The 20,537-nt window shown below is 40.5% G+C and overlaps 1 protein-coding gene and 1 non-coding gene across 5 annotated transcripts in view; one reads left to right on the forward strand and one right to left on the reverse strand.

Annotated features, from left to right (window-relative positions):
• The first annotated feature begins 160 nt into the window (after window positions 1-160).
• Window positions 161-20,537, forward strand: part of trim3b (tripartite motif containing 3b) — a 30,682-nt gene continuing 10,305 nt past the window's right edge. The window contains exons 1-3 of one of the 4 annotated variants that reach the window (XM_051400939.1): window positions 161-381; window positions 1,887-1,972; window positions 18,538-18,713. In XM_051400939.1, the coding sequence (XP_051256899.1) occupies window positions 18,568-18,713 (146 nt within the window). In that variant the 5' untranslated portion in view covers window positions 161-381; window positions 1,887-1,972; window positions 18,538-18,567. Of the gene's footprint in view, window positions 382-1,886; window positions 1,973-5,584; window positions 5,783-15,054; window positions 15,250-18,537; window positions 18,714-20,537 lie in introns of those variants that run through there. The other 3 variants (XM_051400938.1, XM_051400937.1, XM_051400940.1) reach the window with 3 other exon arrangements.
• trnaw-cca (transfer RNA tryptophan (anticodon CCA)) lies at window positions 1,064-1,135 on the reverse strand. The gene has a single exon. It is a non-coding gene; the product is annotated as a tRNA-Trp (tRNA).

The following is a 20,537-nucleotide window of genomic DNA, read 5'->3' on the forward strand; positions in this document are numbered from 1 at the left end:
GGACTTGAGGGGACCTGCTGTCTCTCACCGGGGCCGTGCTAATCATCTGTGCATTCAGAGTACATGTGTTTGTGTCTCTGTGAAAGATGAGAAATGGGCATGAATAGGGAAGAGAAAGGGGAGGCTGGGTGGGGGAAACTTGGACTGAGTGAGAGAGAGGGAGGGTGAGACTTGCAAGTTGTATTGTGAGAAAGCATTAAAGCAGAGAAGAGCATGTGACAGGAGAGAGGAAGCCAGTATCTTAAAGACAGAGAAAACACAGAAGGGAAATGGAAATGAACAGGAACAACAACTAAACTAAGGTCAATAGGAGACGAAGAAAAAAGGCCTTTACAGTGACAATCTTGGACCTTTCTTTAATGTGGGAACTGGACTGAAAAGGTAGAGTGATATTCATATTTAATATTTGTTGAAAGATGCATAATAACAGATCAGCTATGAAGCTTGCAGAAAAAGTCCTTATTTAATTCCTTGCTCTTTAGTATAAGGACAGAAGATCACACTCTGTGGCCACTGTGGTGGTTGCTTGTGCTGTAAACTTAATCTGCCATGGCAGCTATGGGCATTAGGCTTGTTTATGCATGTTGTTATCAGATTTGAGTTTGGAAAGGAAAACTGAAAAGAATCCACCAAGATTTCTTCCCAAAGTTGCGTTTTAAATCACATTTGAGGTTTTCAGCTGACACTCTTAACTGTGACTGATCTGTGGTAGAAAGTGACAGCTACTTTGCAAGCCTCATTTCCAGGCTCAGGCTAATGGAGAATCAGGTTTCAAGAAAGAAAATGAGAGTGTGTTGTGGAGTTTAAGGAAAAGTAACAGTAAAAAGTTGTATACTATAAAATAATAATAATAATAATAATAATAATAATAATAATAATAATAATTTCACACAAATAGGCCTATAAATTAATAGTTTATCGTATTTGAAGTGCCAGAGTTCCTCTTAAGAGTGATGCACTGTCAGTTCATTGATGTTGTGTTAACTAGAGAATTCATGCAATTACTCGATTGGTTGTGATATGATTAATCGGCAATTTATCAGCGTCAATGTAATTAAAGAAATGACCCCGACGTGATTTGAACACGCAACCTTCTGATCTGGAGTCAGACGCGCTACCGTTGCGCCACGAGGTCGGTGCAATGTTAAATAGGACAGATACCAATTTCTCTACGGTAGTATCTATTTCTGTCCACTCTAGTGTGTCTTTTTGGATAAGGGCTTGCTTTTACGCACACCAAAACTTTGTCAAAACATACAGTAAAAAGACATTTCTCAGCCTGCTTCTGAGACACTATATTACAAATGTTTAAATTGCTAGCTATTTTCAGCTCCAAAGGTTTTTGTTTTTCATAGCCGTTATTTGATTTGTCTTTTATGCCCGTCTTCGTTGATAGTGCTAGATCCCAGCGTTACTTCGTCCTTTTGTATGCATTGCATTAAAGTGTATGTGTCCCTGTAGTCCCATCCAGTTAGATATTTGGATGCGGTAGATGATTTTCTTCACAGTCGGTCACTAGATGGCGCAATTTAATAGAGGTTGGTTGGTTGAAGTCTGATACGTCTCCAGCGACTATCATTGCATTTTTGAACTTTTTACATCGAGCACAGAGCCATGAAGGCCCTCCGTGAAACAGTAGTAGGACCTCTGAAAGATGAGTAAAGTAATAAGTCATTACATTTGGACTAAAGTAATTAAATTTTTAGACGAATGCATGTGACATAATGATTCATTATGGTCCCCCTGAACAATCCCTAAAAAAACTAAATATTAATTAATATGTGTTCATGTGCAAAAATGTCCAGAACGCTTGTGTGTTTCTTGTTATAAATCAGTGCTAACAGGTTTGCAGAGCTGTCTGTTAATCTCAGCTTTTTCCTTCATAGGAAAGAAGAAGAGCATCTGGAGAATCTAGGACACTTACCTGCTAAACTTCATTAGTGACTAGCCTGTTCCTGGTAAAAATGGAAGGGTAAGTGTACACAAAAGACGTTAAAAAAAGAAAATCATCTGTTTTGTTTGCACATATTTTGCATTGTCTGCTGTTTGATCCTGACCATATCACAAAGTAATACCACCAAGCTGAAACTGTGAGTGTCGTCTACAACTGTTACAAACACAATTACATGGTTTGTTGTTATAAAGGTAACAAAACTCTTCATATTCATCAGTAACCTTAAAATAGGATTGCTCTGTGCTGATTTTAATGTCCTTCATGCACCAGCTGTAGCCACTCTGATTAGGATGCATGCAGCTTTCTGTCTACACTGATGAGATGGGCTTTAACATCAGGGAGTCGGAGCATTGATTGCCCGGGTAAATGTCACATTGTTGCCAGAAAGGAGAGCGGATGGCGGTGCTGTCAATTTGTATTTCTTTTTTAGTCATTTGTTTTATTTCAATGCTGTTATGACACCAAAACCAGATTTCTTTTCTCTCAGTCAAAATATTCATCAGGTTGTGTGCACAGGAGGTTTGGCACCATGTCTCTCTTCAGCAGGAAGCCACCTAATTGGGTTTACAGGGGTCAGACGGTAATGTTTGTGGTTTATCATCTGCGGTTGGTTTAATTTAGTCGATCGTTTAAGGTCATGGGAGCTCAGTAGTAACAGTCTAACTGAGCAGAAAGATGCACGTTAATGTGCAGTTGTTTTGTTGTTTTCTGGACGACACAAGAAAGCCTCAGGGCCAGATTATGGGGTTAGGCAATTGGTTGATTGTTTTGCAATCTGTGTGTATTCAGCACTCTGCCAGTTAAAGGGAGCTCACATAGGCACAGTTCAGAAGTGGGATTTCTCTGAGATCACTTAAGTCAGAAATTATGTGGTGATTATGATTACTAAATATATGCAAGGTACACACACTGCTGAGGTAACTGCAGCCAATGCACATACATGTCTTAACAAAACAAAAGACAAGTTTAGTTGCAGTCTCTATTTTACAGTTCAAATTTAAGCTTGATGAACACAAACCACAGTTCCCAAAGCAAAATGCATATTCATCCTTCTATTCTCCTATTGCATGTGCAATGAGGAGACCGCACCATGCAAACTATCAAATGCAAACACCAGCCTGGAGCGTCTGCTTGATGAATATAGCGCATGTGTTTGGGGTAGAATGCATCACATCTAAAGCCTGTAAAGTAAATCTGGTCCTTAAATTTTATATGAGTCATAATTCCCGTTATTGCTGTCTGGAAACAGAATAAGAAGTCTAATACATCCAGTTCATACTTACAGCCTCCCCCACACACACCTCAGTGCTAAACCAAAGCTCATTGAGGCTACTGCTTGATTCTCAGGCTACTCTCCACATTCACAAGGGTTTAGCCCGATTTCTACCAGTTAATACAGCTAATGAAGGATTTTTGAGTGGAGATTTCGGGACAGAAAGCATACTGTTACTGTTAGTGCCACTATATGTGCATGGTGTCATGACCTTGAGCCTTTTTAAGTTAGAACAGAAGTTAAGTTCTTGTTCTGAACATGAAGATGGGACTTCAGTAGTTACCATGCCAGTGATTTTACAAATTTTAGCAGGTTACCTGCAAATTACTTCAAATTACTGCTGACCATTTCCCAAAAACATACCATACTTTTGTATATTACTTCTCTACCTTCCATACTGTTTTTATTTAATTTCAGTATGACAATCAACTTATTCCTTGAAACCATCACAGTTGACGTGTACAAAATGTTCACTATGATGCATTCCTTAACTCTGGAGTCTATTAATTCATTGGTGACTACACTGGGCATGCTTTATTTATACTGTTGTAACATAACTTTATTTATATCATGTGAGGCTTTCACACAATATATTATCTGTAAGCTTTTGAAAGAAATTATCAGTCACTACGATTTATCATCATTTTATTTTAATATTTTTACAATGGCATACATACTGTAGGCTTGAAATAACAATAGGACAAAAAGTCTGTCGGGAAAAATAGTGAAACTATATGTATTTCTATATGTATTATTAGAATATTTTGTAATATTTCATTTTATTATTCAGAGCCTGTCCTTTTTCTTGTATTTTAAGTTCCTGGCAGCTTTATCCATTGTTAAATTAACTAAATGATAAGTAGGACTTGAAACAAAGGATATTCCGTGCATGCATAGAAAGAAAGAAAGAAATTAATCAACATGACCCTGCATTAATTTCAAGTCTCTGCATATAATTTTTATAATACTGTATTATTAAGTGAAAGTAATGTATGCGTAGAAGTTAGACAGTCAATTGGAGGATCACCAGTAGTTTCAATAGTAGAGATATTGATTAAACCATATTGTTTTTACGTCATCTTTTCTGCTCCAGCCGTCACATTATAATATTGTCTACACAGGACACTTTACACAGGCTGTAAATGCTATGATGTTTTACACCTGAAGGTTATATAATTATGCAGTTGGTGTGTTATATAGAGTACATTTAACTGTATTAGATTGTGCTTTTTCTCTGAGTACTTTTGCAGTATTTCCTGTGCAGCTTCTTGAAAACAATGGATAGGCCTGTTTCTCTTATGTCAAAAAATAGTTGCCTGCATGCTGAGTCAAAAGCTCGTCTGTACCTGGAGGGTCTTTTCTAAACCTGCACAGAGATCAGCTTTTATGATTTGCTGGTCAGGATGAGAAGAAAACTGGACTGTTTCAGAGAGAGAGAGAGAGAGTGAGAGCAGCCATCTGCGTGTTCTGCTGCACTGGATGCAGTCTCCATGGCAACATGGTGCTCCCGCAGCAAAATCCTGGGAAGGTAGTTCGGTCCCCACCCCCATGCGCATGCACACACAATCAAGGAAGATGGTGCTCATGCCTCCTCTGTCCACACACATACAGATCTTACAAACACCACTATTACAAATGTCCTGTCCATATATTTTACTGTTACGCCCTCTGTTTACTATGCCAGCTATAAATGATAGACACAAACTTTAAAAAACAACATTATTTATCCTTGCAAGGAACTCGAACCCTGTGTCTCTAAATTCTCTCTATTATTATTTCTTACACCTCTCCAGCTGCTTTTTTAAGCTGAGCTCCACATTTGTCACTTTTTCCAGCCATAAATTATTAGAGTTCCCAGCAGGGTTTGGTTATTTATCTCTTTTGTTTCTCCTATCAGTTACCCTGCACCTATGCTCTGTGTGTGTGTGTGTGTGTGTGTGTGTGTGTGTGTGTGAGAGAGGAGGAGGAGGAGAGAAAGAGAGATAGACTAGCTTGCCTTTTCTGTTTAGCACACTGACTGACTGTTATGAAGCATCACCAATTTTCTTGTTTGATAGTTTGGGCTTTTCTCACTCTCTTTACACATGCAATCAAAAAGAGAGAGAGAGCAAGAGAGACAGCAGAGGTAAGAGAGAGTGAGGGCAGGAATAAAAAAATAAAAAATCTCTGTCTCTTTGTTGCCATCTCCCCTTCACTCTGCTCATCTCTTACGCTATTGGTCAATCCAGCCCCCTCCCATTTTCACACCAGCCAGTCAGCTTATACAATCTCTGTATCCTTGCCCCCCCCCTCTCTCTCTCTCTCTCTCTCTCCCCCTCCCCCTCTAGCACACACTTAGGTTAAAGCAGTCCCATCCACTCTCACACACACACACACACACACACACACACACACACAGACACACACACACACGCTTCCGTGCTAGACTCTCTCGTCTCTGTGTGAGGTGCTTTTTCCTTTGGCAATGTCGGGTTTTGTGGACAGATATCTCTCCCTGTGGAGGAGAGCGCGCTGAAACTTCCTTGTACCTCTCCTTCATCTGTCAAGAACCTGCTGTAAGTAAATCTTTCTCTTCAAGACTTCCTCCATCCGTGCTCTTTCATGCCATCCCCACTGTGTGCCAGCGCTCATTCCTTCATCCTCCACTATATTCCTATCTCACACCCTTCTCCCCTTGGCAGAGGGTGCCAGTCTTCCCTCCTCTCACGTCTCCCTCTCTCCACTCCATCCCTCTCTCCTGTTTCCCCTCCCTCCCACTGGTAGATGCATACACCCTATGTTGTCTTTATGCAAACTAATCCATTTGCTGGACTGCGATGGGTTTGTACCGTGCAGCATAACCTAGATAATTCCTGCTTGTGTCTGTTAGACTAACCTGTCTGTGATTATAGATGAGTGTAGAGATAGGTTGCAGGTATCTGTGCTGAATAGGTGGTGTGGTGATGTTCTGATGTGACTGGGGGTCACTTGAAATAATGGTTTGTGACTTGATGCAGCATGTTTTTTCAAAATATTCTTTCCTTTGAATGTGTAATAATCGTGATGACAGATTGTTTTATTGAAGAACTTTCAACATAAAACAAAAATGTGATGTTATTTACTGCACTCAATATTATAAATATAGTTTATAGTCAGGTATATATAACATAGTCAGGTGAAGACCTCCTTGGGTCCACAAGTTTGGTGATTTCTACAATTTCAGATTACACACATCACATGCACTGAGCAATTTCTACAACCTGTCAGTTCCTGGAAAACCTTTGAAAACTCTTTGGATAGTATCAGTAATGCATTGACATTAAGCTTAACGCAAGACTGTCAGTAAAGGTTTCAACCTAATTTTTCACCGGCTTCAATGGAACTCCAACAAGACAAAACACAAGAGAAGGTGTGCAATCTTGCACATGTATGTGCAGAAAAGCTGGGATGTTGAACAAGGGCATTTTTTAAATAGGTTGGAATCGTGATCGAGGGAGACCTCTGGTCGCTGTAGGGGGAAGTGGAGACTGGAATGTCCAGCTGGCATGGGAGGAATGTCACTGGAGCTGCATGGGAGGGGTGAGACTCAGGCGAGCAGTGATGTAAACTTAACCACTCACTGAATGATTGACTGAGTGATCGCATGTACTGTAACTACTGGTTTTCTGTCCCATTTGTGTCATAACTGTTATACACACCCATCCGGCTTGTTTCTGTTAAGGTGTTGATGTTGTAATTGTCAGCGGAGCCAATTTTGTACTCTATATTATAACCTGTGTATGTGAAGGTGTGCTGCTCTCCTCAGCCTCCTTGTAGACTTGATCAGCTCTAAGGTGATTGTGTTGCCATGGGTAACAGCAGCAGAATTCCTCCTCAACTCTGCATGGTCAAGCAAATGTTTGTGCAAGTCTAAGTTTATGTAAATGTTGTTGTTTTTTTAATGTTGCCTTGATATGAGCCCATCCGAGCAGAGGAAAAATCTTGATGATAAACTTGTACTTTGGCACAGTATCAAATGAGCGCAGCTCAAACTCATTAAGTTGTAACTTTGTGAAGTCTGAAGGGGAGAAAGTCTGAGTAAAGTCTATAAGCTAGAGGAGTTCTTCTGGGAGATGTAACGCCCTCAGCTGGGAGTTCTGTAAGAGTCTGGTCAGGTTAATTATTACTACCCTCTGCGGTAAAAACTATGATGGCTAATATGGCTTTCCTGACTTTTTTGAGTTTGAAAATGAGTTTTTATTTATTTTTCTTAACATCCAACTCCGACTTTTCCAACACCATGCTAGACTCATCTATCTCATTACTCAGTTTGTTAATTTGTCTACAGATGCCAAGTGCAGACTGACAATAAGATCATTGTGTTTAAGTGTCTGAAGTGATTGGTTAACAGTCATGTGGAAGTGATGGTAGTAATTACTGGCTTATTTGCTCTATGCCACAGTGTTATTTTATATGTGCATTATATGTCATAGGTTTTAGTATATATATTTTATGTACTTCATGTCCAGCTTTATGTGCCGTTTATACTTAACTTGGAAGCACAAAAATGATCGAAATATGACATTTAAGTTGAAGATTTAAATGTCATCTGCTTGCTGATCACAGTATGCAGTATGCAGGTTATTAACAAGGTCCCTTGTTAATAATTGTGTATGTCGGTTTGCATATGCTTAGAAGTGCATGCATGTATGGTAGTGAAATAAATATGGGAGTATTTCTGTGCTGTGGCTGCGGGTGTTTAGGTATTCCAAAGCATATTCCAACATATTTACTTTGTACTGTGGGGCGAGAGCCATGTGGTGAAAGCTTAGGGACTGAGCGGAGAGATGCACTCATGTCATGTTGGATATATTTAGACAGATCCCTCAGGGAGGCTCAGTAATAGCACTGGCCATATTGTGCTATTTCTTAAGCATTTCACATAACCTCAGCAATAAAACACTTTTGTACTTGGCTCATTTATACATTCAGTTAAACATTTGCTTTGCAGACTTATTATTTAAATAACAAGAACTATAAATCCCAATACAGTGTGCTAAAATAGCTAAATGCACAGTTCTGCAAAGATACTACATAATTTCATGTCCAGGGTTATGGGTTCAGGTTATTATTAGGCATATGGCATGTTTTTCTTTCTTACTTTTCTTATTTTAGCTATCTTATGTCTGACGTCATTTTTCACATTTCAAATTTGCATTTTTGGTTACTTGGACACTATTTGGCATACTCTTGACAGGGAGACAACTGCCTGTTCTCCATCAAGGCTTGAAATTCTGACCTTTATGGTAATACAGAGATTTGTGTATTGATGTTTCCATTCATTACAAGCTATGATCGAAAGGTCCAAACAAGATGTTCAGCATACCAATTGGCATTATATACAGTAGCACTGGCATTACCCTGTCTGTGACAGTGGAGACGTAAGGCTGTATAAATACAACTGAACGATTGATTTGTTACACTCAGTGATCTGTTGAAACAATGCTCTATTGATGTTCCTGTGTTCACTGTCTTGATAATAATCCTTGAACCAGTCATGTGTTGGTTCATTACTTCTTGAAGGACACGCATTCTCCCTCATATAGGCACTGTATGTATGTCAAGCAGCATTTGCACTGAATGTTTCTGTTTCTGTTAATATGAAAAAATACCATAAAACTGAGTTATCCTACTGTATACCATTCTTTACTAAAACTCAAAACTAAAAGGCTGTGATGACTGATAATCAAAGAAACAGTTGACCATAACACGTCACAAAAGGGAAAAACTGTCATTGCCAAAATCTGGCTAAATACACTGCCCAGCAATTATAATGTAATGATGTGTTTAAGACTAAAGCACAACATGAAAGCATTTAGAGATTCACAGGGCATATAAGGTTAGATGAACAGAAAACCTGTAATTTAGCCATTTACTGTGGATTAATGACGATGTGTTGGAGCACTTAGTGTCTATTCTGAGATCAAATCAAAACTGTAAAAGCACTTGTAATCAGCTTTAATCAAACCTCGGTAAATAAAATAAATATAAGTCCTGTTACCATGCTGTAAATGCAGTTTGGCAAGAAAAAAGCAACAGATTTGATATATCAAGCCCTCTAACTGAACTCTGTCAGTATCTGTATATGGCAAAATCCTGATTTGTTGTCCGTGTGTTCATTTTTTTCCATTCACATGCTTCTGCGGCAATGAGTTGTGTGCACCTGTGTGTCTGTGTGTGTTCATGTGTGCTGGAGTGTGAGCCGTGTGTTAATATGTTGATACAGGCGGTTCCTGTGACACATTCCTGCCCAGCTTGGCTCAGATCAGGCAAGCTGATAATTTTAGCTGCGCTTATGACAGTCTGTCCCGCTGAGAAGTTACCACTCCTCGACATTTGTAATCCACTACATCATCCTTGCCAGAGGACTATACACGATAAATGTGTGTGTTGTAACGTGTAAGTCAGCAGACAGGCCTCCTGTTTTTCCTGCTCTGCCATCGTAGCAGCAAGTCTTTCAAACCGACTGAATGTGGCATCACGTGTGGTCAGTATATATTATTTTTTTTTAGAGAGAAGGAGCACCTGTACAATCCAATGCAATACAGTCCTGCAAAATACACTACCTTTGTGAAGCCTTTAGTATTCAGTTTGTGTTGAGATGGCATCAGACAGGTGTTCAGCTTCATGGTAATTTTGAGGCTTTGTCAGACTGGATTTCATTATATAAGAGTGCATAAGAGTCTCCATTATTTTGTCCCCCGCTAGTGTGGTTTAGGCCACAGTCCTAGTTCTTCATGTGCAGAGGTTGACAGACGTGCAAATCATAAATCTGCTGACCTTTCAGCATGACGAACAAATGATGGAATTTCTAATCCCTGTAAGTAAATTAATTTCCACCCTGTTAGGAATCCGAGCCCTAATGCACTTTAATAATTCGATGACGAGGTTTTTCATGATGTTCGATTAAAGTGAGCAACTAGCAGAGTTTCACACTGAGGCAGGCTATTCTGCTTCTTACAACGAGACAGTAAGGAAAACCAAATCTCCAAGTCATGTTACTTAAAAAAAATAGGTATTTTATCTCCAACAGTGTTGGTGCGTGTGTGTGTGTGTGTGTGTGTGTGTGTGTGTGTGTGTGTGTGTGTGTGTGTGTGTGTTTCTATGATGTTGAACAGCATGTGAGCAAAATGCCCATGGCTAAGTGCTTTTATTCTGCTGTTGTGATTGTTGTGCTTGTTTTCTGGATATTTGGCTCTTACATAAACCACATTTTTGACCTTTTTTTTTCTAAAAGCACCCAGATGATGATGACAAACATCTACACTTCCCACGTACCTGGATAGATAAACACTGACACAAAGACATGGAAGGTCTATTAAACTTCATCCCACCTGAAACAGCATTGTGGTCAGGGTTCTATTACGCCATGTGACATGGAGCTGTTTATGTTAATGTATGTTTAGCTGAAGGCGTCTATTCCCTCAGTTATTTAAAGAAACAAGTTATTTCAGGATCAGCTCCTCTACCCTGTGGCACATGCTCTTCTTTCACTGAAATAATGTTCTCTGCTGGGAGAGGGAGAGGGTCGGGGAGGATAAGAAAGCGGGTTAAGAATTGGTGCATCATGTAATGTTCCCTTTGAATGTATTTAACTTCAAAATATTTGAATATACACTTTAAAACACAGGTTATATAATCTGTTTATATATTATGCTTACACTGTTGTTTACAGGCTTATAATGCAAATTCTGCTGATGTTCAGTAAAAATGCATAGTAAAATGCATGCAGGAATAATGATTGTCAACGTCAAGTGTTTGATATTGATAATTCAGTACAAATGAGAGCAGAAAAGAAAAGAGATTGCCTTTTTACTCAAATTTGGTAAGATATCAAAAAGTTGTGACACTGTGAGAGTGTGCACACACTGGCTCTGCATCGCGTACTTGAAGAGATGAGAAGGAGCCTGTATCTCCCTATCTCTGCTGCTCATGTATCTATTTCTCAAGGCTCAGTGGAGTTGAGCTGCTGTTCTGATGTCTGCCTTGATGTTATTCATGTCAAGAATCTCTTGATGAAGTTCTGTTTGCAACAGAGTGACAACAAGGGCAGATAAAATGGCTTTATGACTGGTGGTCACAGAAACAAATTTTGTTTGCTGTTTATTTTCGAGGTGTTTAAAATATTAGTACTTGACTTAATTATTTCAGGTTTGTGGGACACTTTTACTCCTTAGATTTATTAATGTTTACTCTACTCCACTGATTTTGTTGTTGCAATACCTGATTATTTTAACTTTATCTAAAGAATGCGAGTGATGTTTCCTCCGCTTGTCAGTTTTGTGTGGACATACAGCAAAAGATATTTGTGTGTACTAGAGCACTCAGCACACAATTTACATTACACACCTGCTTTCCCCGAGGCCAGCTGTGGTGTAAAGACAGCTGGGTAGCTGCAACAGCATTCGAAAAGGAAGCGTCAGTATTTACTTTTCAACCCATCAATCAATCGGTAATTAGCATGCACGGTAGACTTGCGTGTTTACTATGAGCTACTATTAACCTTCTTACAAGAGTATGTGTATAGTCTCAAATGGTGTATTTGCATATTTATAGCAGATACACATGCTGATAATTCCCTTATAAAACACAAACTGTATTAGTAATTATGCCAGCGTTATGTAAGTCAGCTTTCTTGCTCTGTCTTGTTCTTTCATTCTAAACTTTGCATGTAATTACATATGCTGGCAACCAATAAAAGACAAACACATTAACCCTGAGGATATAATGGCAATGCTTTGGAATGCTAATGCTAAAGTAAGCATACACAAATCAGTGTACAAGTAAATCTCAGATGTGTAATATGTGCATTACATATTGGAGAGAGCAAAAAGGGACAGTCTCCTGTAAATGTTTAGCATGTGCATCCTTCTTCTGAGTTATTACTATGCTGGTCATCTGAGGTTCCCTGCACTTTTTCATGCAGTGTGTGTGCAGCTCAGAGCACGTGCCTGCCAGTGGTGTGAAGGGGATGAGAACTGATAGCTCTATATATAGAAATATATGTATGTGGAGGCTTAAGACTGGACTGTGCAGGAGAATAATGGAGGATTGCCGAGCATACTAACAAGGGTTACGCAGGCTGCTCCATACCCGCCATATATTAATGCTGGGTGTGTATTCTATATATTTGTGAAGAGCAAATTAAGGTTTAAACCCAAGTGTGTGTGTGTGTGTGTGTGTGTGTGTGTGTGTGTGTGTGTGTGTGTGTGCATGTGTTTGTGTGTGATTGGTGTAACGTGAGCAACTAAGGAGGAAAGGGGGACGTGGGTTATAGTATGACTCAGATTGAAACAGCTGACTGTGTGTGTGTGTGTGTGTGTGTGTGCGTGTGCGTGTGTGAGACCATCTCTCAGGCCCCAAAGCCGTGCAAACTCTAACGTCATCATGGTAGCCCCAAGATCTCAAGATCACGCTCTGTTACACAAGAATCTTCTCATCATTCATATACGTGTGTGTGTGTGTGTGTGTGTGTGTGTGTGTGTGTGTGTGTGTGTGTGTGTGTGATGTGCTGTGCTGTGTACACAGTATATGTGAGTCCCCTCTTTGTAATCCTCATCACTTTTCCTTCTCATCTTGTTCTAAAATCCTTTTCTCCTTCACCTCTATCTTTTTGAGTTTACTCTTTTTATACCAATCATGGGGTTTCAGAGCACAGCCGGCAGACGCAAGAGGATACTCCATCATGTAGGGAGAGGACATGAAACAAAAGTCTGGCAAAAGAAATAAAAATATCAAGGCATCAGGTGTGCAGGACTGAGTGTGGATGCATTATTGGCTGCAAGCAAGCAGCAGCACCATTAACGCATGTCATTTACACTTACAGAACCTTTCTTGTCACATTATTTGCTGTGTGATTTCCACAAGGTACAGAATAACAAATGTAACAGCAGCCTAAAATGGGTGTGGATTTTCTTGTTGGATTTCCTGGAGAACATCACTATTATTACTATCATTACCGCTATTGTTCCGCTTCTTACTGACCCTGGGGCAGAACGGTTTCTTTTGGTTGTTGATGTTGCACGAGGCGCAGACATAACTGCTGCAGTGCATTTGTTTCTGCTATTTAGATCACACTAAAGGTCATCTTAAAGCATTATAGAGACTTTCTGCTCAGATAACCATATTCAGTTGGAGCCTTTATGAAAATTTCTATTTGGAATAAAGGGGAAAATTGTATAATAGTGGTATAAATAGTCTAATATCTGAAAATACATAATGTAACACTTACACTTTTGCATACAGTACTCCCATCATATTATGCTTACTAGTTTCTGGAGACTCTTCTTGGGTGCCACTGGTGGTTCATCTTCCTCTCTTTTAATAACTGCAGTAGTCGTATATTCTGATAAAACTGTCGTTTCAGCGGAAAACGCAGCGGTAAACCAATAATGCTGTGGAGTGCTCACTGCAGGGATGACAACAGTCTCCTTCAAAGGGCTGCCCACGCTGGTGCTCTGCATTTGGTATATTGGTCATGTCAGATAGCCTCTCACTAATTACTTACTGTGGAGCATGAAAAGAAGACATCCTGTTAGATTGTTCTATCTAGACGCAGTATGTTTTGGGGAGTTTGGAAAGGACAAGCAACAAATCTTCTAATTTTACACTTTGTTAACAGATATAAAAAGTTTTATAACTACAGTGGTCACCACTAAAATCTATGGAAGTACTTAAGAGGCTGCAGCAATATAAAAACATGTGAAACAGCACCACAATGGGGGGAGTCGTGAATACATTTGCTGCTACTGATATGTCATTCTCTGAGTGGTATTTTCATCCTTTCATACTTCCTGTTCCACCCACCACAGCAGTCTGGCCTGTGAGTTGAGGATGAGGTGATTTTTGGAAAGGTGTGTGTGGGGGCGTAGAGGAGGCAGAGCAGGAAGCGAGGGAGGAGAGATGGCTGGACTCAATCCGCGCAGATTAACTGTAGATTGATGTTTTTGTCAGAGAATCGTCACCTCTCGCTCCAGATTAATCTCTGACCACTTCATAAGGACGGGGCGGTGAAGGGATTGGCTGCAAAATCATCCTGTGACAAGATATTTTACTTGAAATTCAGAATGATAATCCCCTTTTCAGTAATAAGGGCCTTTCTTAATCCCTGCATATGTGTAATTTGATACTATAATGCTAGACAGAGAGGCATATGTTCCAAATTCTCATTTTAAGTTTTTTTTAAGGTGACATCATGAATTATATAACTCTATGTTTTGTTTGGCTGCCCTGCCTTTGTGTGTGTGTGTGTGTGTGTGTGTGTGTGTGTGTGTGTGTGTGTGTGTGTGTGTGTGTGTGTGTGTGTGTGTATGTGTGTGTGTGTGTGTGTGTTCGTGCTTGGCTGGCTAAGTAATGACGCATTTCTTCATAACTAACTGAAGGACAGATGATCCAAATGTTTACGTGACTGTCACCCGTCAGCTGCTGTTTCTGATCCTTATTAGGAGCTAATCATCCTAGTTTTGAGTGTGCACAACATTACACAGTTTAAATAATCCTGCAGCAGTTTAAGGGCCTGTGTGCAATCTGTTCCTAGATTCCAAAGTTGTTGTCTCTCCAGCTTTGACAGTTCGACTTTTCTTCTTCTTGTCTGTTTCAATCTTTACCTCTCACTCCCTCTGGCCAGCACGAATTGTTGGCCCATGATGCAATCCCTCGTCCCTGCTAGTTTAAGTTTCTCAGCCAATCGGAGTGGGGCAGTAGGAGGATACCCAGTCAGCTCATGCTTGTAAACAGCACTGACAGTAGGAGGGACTTTGAATTTTAAGTCCCACCCTCTGTTGTCATCCCTGCTCAGCCTTTTTCAGTGTGCGTGGGCTGCACAGAAAAGGGAAAAGGCGAGAGAAGGGAAAGGGAAAAGGAAGAGTGGTCAGCAGGGCCGAGGGGAAGAGACGAGGGGGGTGCATCTGTGACTCAGGGTGTGTGCTGATTCTTCAGTGTGACACTGACTTAACACAGAGCTGCCATGGAGCCTTCTAGGCTGATCTACTCCACACTTCTGACAGTAGGTAGTCTTTCTGTCAACTCTTGTGTGTTTGTCCTCATGTATGCATGTGTATGACTTCACTGTATCCGCTCAGCTATTACCAGAGAGGAGTGTGTGAGTTTGTAGGAGTGTGTCCAAGCTGTCAGCACATATTCATTGGTTCTGTACAGGTGCGTGACAGTGAGCAGAAAGCAGAAGGACTGATACTTTTACTGTACTTTTCCTGTTAAACTCTCTGTTCCTTTCATCTGCCCTCCTGTTGAACTGGGAAGAAGACGTTTAATTTCCTGTGTTGTCTACTCCCTTTTTTCGGCTCCACATGTGTGTTAGAGGGGATGCACATGAGTTGTGAGGATCCTATTGTACAGTAAACCAACAGCAATGGTTTCAGTGTGGAACGAGACAAAGAAAACTGTTACTTTTGTATTCGGTAAAGACTGCAGTGAATAGACTTATTGTGTGGTAACTCCAGGGGTGTCACACACAAACGTGCTGCACACAAACACACACACACACACACACACACACACACACACACACAATTAGTTACACATGCAAATGCTGTAATCCTGAACGTTTGGGGAATTATTCAGGCTAAGGTCACTAGCAACATTACTGCTGTTATTACTGCTCATATAATGGCCCGAGAATTATAACACATTTCATTTTGATGGTATTAGTTGACAGCTCTCTGCAGAATGTGTCCTCTCATGAATCATTTTTTGAAGCTTCCTGCCTGGGCTTTGCTTTATCCCACCCTGCTGCCTTTAACTGCAGAGCCCAGAATCTGAATCTGTACGTCTTCACTCATTTTTTTTTCTACTTGCCAAGTCCATCAAGTTAACTGGTCATGGTTACTTTAGAGCATCGAAACTAAGCATCGTGGCCTACTTAGCAGTTTGATAGGGCATGAATGAAGTTCGGACCATGTGAAAATACTGTCTGTAAAGTATAAACATTAACATGAGGACCCATCCACTCCTGCACATGTCTGCATGACTGTCACATGTCTGTTGTTGCACCATGTATGCATTTTACATTTTCATTAACTTGATAGTAAAGCTGAAACAGACAAGAGCTTTGTAAAATGCATTTCATGCATCAGCTATATGTTCAAAGGAAATGTTAAATAAACTGTAGGTTTATTTACTGCAGTCCTCTGTGAGTCCAGACAGATGGTTTTAGCTTTTTTTTTCATCCAAATGTTTTGAGAAAAAATCTTATTTGGGGTTTACTGTGCTCCAGATTAATCTTTTACTTCTTTTACATCCAATAAAAATGTGTTTTAAAATATAACTAAATGTGAAATTAATGGACCAGCCACTTCACTCTCCAGCAGTCCTAAGACCCCTGGTCTTATTTTAGTGTCACTGTCATTGCTTCCTCGCCTACCCACTAATACACATGTCTAAATTTAGACAGACGTCATTCCAGATGATATTAGTATCTGTGTGTTCTAGTACAGAAAGAGAATGGCAGAAAAGTGTGAGGACTGTACTGTGCAGCGCATCCTGTGGTTGATCCTTCTTTAGTTCTGTGTTCTATCGGGAGACATTCAAGCTTCTTTTCATCTGAATTCAACTGAGACAACCGGATACTCTTGAAGTGCCAGTTTTAAGCACAAGATTTAAAGAGAACAATGCATATTTCGATTTGGACAAAACATAAGCTACTTACCAGTAATCAGTCCTGCCTGTCTCTTACAAGAGTGTGAATGTGACATGTTGTTCTCCTGGTTGACAGCTTAAGAAGTGACCTGTACTCTCCCAGTCTAGAGATGTGTCATTCGATTCTGGGTGTGTGTGTGTGTGTGTGTGTGTGTGTGTGTGTGTGTGTGTGTGTGTGTAGTGCGCGACAACTGACAATAGGACATGAGCAGAGATGGGACATAGGGGATTGAGTGCTGTATTAGATCCAGCAGTGACAGATGTGCAGACGGGGGGAGAGTCTGGTGGGGGAGGATGATTATCAGTGTGTGTGTTTTTTGTGTGTGTGTGTTTGATGTGTATGTCCTTGTCATTGATTGTGTAATATTCATAACTACTGTATATCTTACAGCCAGGCATGTTTGTTTGGGACACAAGCTGCTCTTCGCTCATCCCTGCACTTTGTATGAGCGTCTATGTCTGATACATGAACAATGTACATGTTGACCTACTGAGAAAATGAGGCTGGACTACATGCGGGTGTTAGTTAGCAACACAGATAAAAATGGCAAGCAGGATATTAATCAAAAGTGCCATTTTTAAGCCATAGGTCAGGTCTGGGGAAATTGTTTTCCAACAAATACATGTTGTCATGGCGGCAGTAGCATCTTTTAACATACCAGTGTAATTATTATGCCATATGTGTTTGGGCTTGCACTGATGAATGTGAAAGTGGGCCACGTTGGAGACACCTAAGGATTGTGTTGCTAGGCGGAATATCCAAACCTTTAATTTCCATAATGGATGGGGTTATGTAATGCATAGGGGTTCCTCTGTCCAGGTCACCTCACAGAGTTTAGTTACTATTTATATATGCATACCACTTATTTGCATACACATTATGTTGAACACTGACACAATTCTGTGTTTAAAGGCAACATGATCTCTTTTCCAAATTTAAGCACAAGGCTGCCACCAACATTTAAATGCAGAATTATAACCTGCATATATGAACTATAAATCTAGGTATATGTACATGATCAGATTTTTAATTGTGTATGTTGTATGTTGCAATACGGCTCTGGTAGATGAACCAAAAGTTCAGCAGTAGTGACTTGTAAATATAGACGGACTGACAAGCAGAAATAGAAGGAAACATAGATGCTACTCAGCACGTTCTCTTTTCAGTCACACACAGTTCATGTGTGCGTGAAACTCACATCACTCAATCACACGTGTCCCATGCATCAGGAGTGTGTATTTTTAGAATATTTTTGTGTACCTGGGAGGGCCAGGAAAGGTTGTTTTAATGCATTATTGTGGATCTGTAATAAAAGGCTCTTCTAGTTTCTTTTATTTTCCTGCGTTGGTGTTAGCTGAGGTGTTAATAAAAAGCCAGGCACATGGCCATACTGGTTTGTCTACATCTGCTGCTGTCTGTACACTCAGGATTGGTGCGTGCTTCTATTTCACACAGTTCTCTTTCAGATGGCTTTTGTCTGGTATTAACCTAGAAATAACACCATAACAATGGGCATGTTTTTGTACTAATCAAGGAATTAAACAGCTTTGTTAACTTCGGTGCCTGGTACCTCCTGTGGTAAGTTTGCTGAGCTCTTGAAAAGCTTTTATATTCTTTTATATCTTTGTCTTTCTGCAGGTTTACTGCTGTCATTGTCCGTGGCTTTAAATGTCCTCTGCCATGGCAAAGCGTGAGGCTGGGAGCACCAGCCCTGTGGTACGTCAGATAGACAAGCAGTTTCTGGTCTGCAGCATCTGTCTGGACCACTACCGCAACCCCAAGGTCCTGCCCTGTCTGCACACCTTCTGTGAAAGGTAACTAACATTTGTGTTCTCTGCTTCAATGACAACTGGCAAAATTCCTAAGTACCTACACTTCCCCCAAGCTAAACCTGACACAAACCCAAGTCTCTGCTCACACCGTCTGCTACTTGTAGCATTTTCTGGCCATGCAAAGACAGTGATACAACACACTTTTTACCGTAGCTCTTTCCTTTCCCTGCCAGTACGTAGCCTTCCATCCTATTCCTTAAGAATTCTTGTCATCTTTACATTTCCCCTAATAGAGGAACCTCATCTGTTGCAAATCCCTTCCCATAATTAAACAGCTCAGAGCACTTCTCCTCACCAACTCCGCTGGGATAAGTGCATTCCTCAGCATCAGGGACCATCAACCTCTGCAGTCTGAGAAAAGACTCATTGTTTTGAGACACAATCACAATGCTTCAATCTACAGTTCCTCAGAAAGAAGACACCCCCTCAGGCAATACTTACTGGGGCCTTTTCGTGCCGAGCCGAGCAGAGGAGGCTTTTGGAAAGCTTTTTTTTTGGGGTCAGGGTGGGAGGACTGGGAATGACAAGGGAGGTATGTTAGGTACAGAGGATAACTGGGATTATGTTTCAGACTGGTTTACTTCTAAACCTTTGACCAACAAACATTTATGGAATAGTTTTGAATAGCCACACAGAGTATTTTTCTAAGCAATGTGATGGGCATTTGCCCACCGGAGGACATGTTTAATCCCCGGTTTAACTGGATGGCATATGATGTGGAGCCCTGCTGAGGCGAACAGATTTTTGTCTGGAGCTATACATGATGTTGCCAGACAGATGTTTTAATTCTGCATGGGTTAATGTAGTTAAAGTGGTTTTAAGGTTGAGATGGCACACCCATGCTGGGTCTAGTCTATTTGGCGGCACTGTGTCTCTTTTGATTTTGATCCTCTTCCTGTGGTAATCTGTCATCGGGCGTGTAAATTTACAATCCAGCTACTTCTTAATATCCTAACTGTGTGCTCACTTTTCAGAGATCAGGGTTTGTTGTACATTATGCTACCATTTCCAAAATAAATGGCATCTTCCCTACAATAGGGGCATGTGGCTACTTGTGTTTACAGTCATGATTGTTGGATTTGACTTAACAAGGATGAGGATGCCAGTATTGCTAAAACAATTCATCAAATAATCAACTGTTATTGGACAAAACAAGCAATCTGAAGAAAATGTGATAGGCATTTTTCTCTATTTGTAATTCGCTTACAGTGAAAATAATCATTAGTTTTAGCCACGTCATAGGCCTTTTCACCACATAACTGTTTGAGCCTGTGGTCCCCAGGTGGTTGTGTTTCTGACAAAGCAACAGTAATTTATCCAGGCCTCAAAGCATTTTAGTGGTGTTTACAGTACAGTTGGTAGACAGAGACTTTTGTTAAAGCCCTCTGTTGTTCTCAAAAGCTCACCACTGCAGTTTACCAGGGCTTGGTTGATACAAGCCTGTGTTGTGTCATAAATTAAATAGAAGGATGTCAGCTTGCAGCCCAAGCAGCTGCCAAACATCCTTGTATACAACAACAGAGACATATCCTCAACATCGACATCAGGTTTCTTGCAGCATTAACAACCGATTTAGTGATAACAGAAATACAGTCGTACATCGCATGCAGGATGGCAGCCAGGAGTGCAGTGTTATCTGCATATTGCAGCTGAACTTTGCTGACTGCAGGTTTGGTTTTGGCATGGAGGTGACTAATGTTAAATAGATTGCCTCCTAAGGGCAACTGAACCTGCATAACATCCTCAGCTTTTAGGGGTCAGTGGGACAGATGTGTGACTGCTGCCAGGATCTAAAACCTCCTTGCA

This window comes from Dicentrarchus labrax, unplaced genomic scaffold (assembly GCF_905237075.1).
Source record: "Dicentrarchus labrax unplaced genomic scaffold, dlabrax2021, whole genome shotgun sequence".
NCBI lineage: Eukaryota > Metazoa > Chordata > Actinopteri > Moronidae > Dicentrarchus > Dicentrarchus labrax.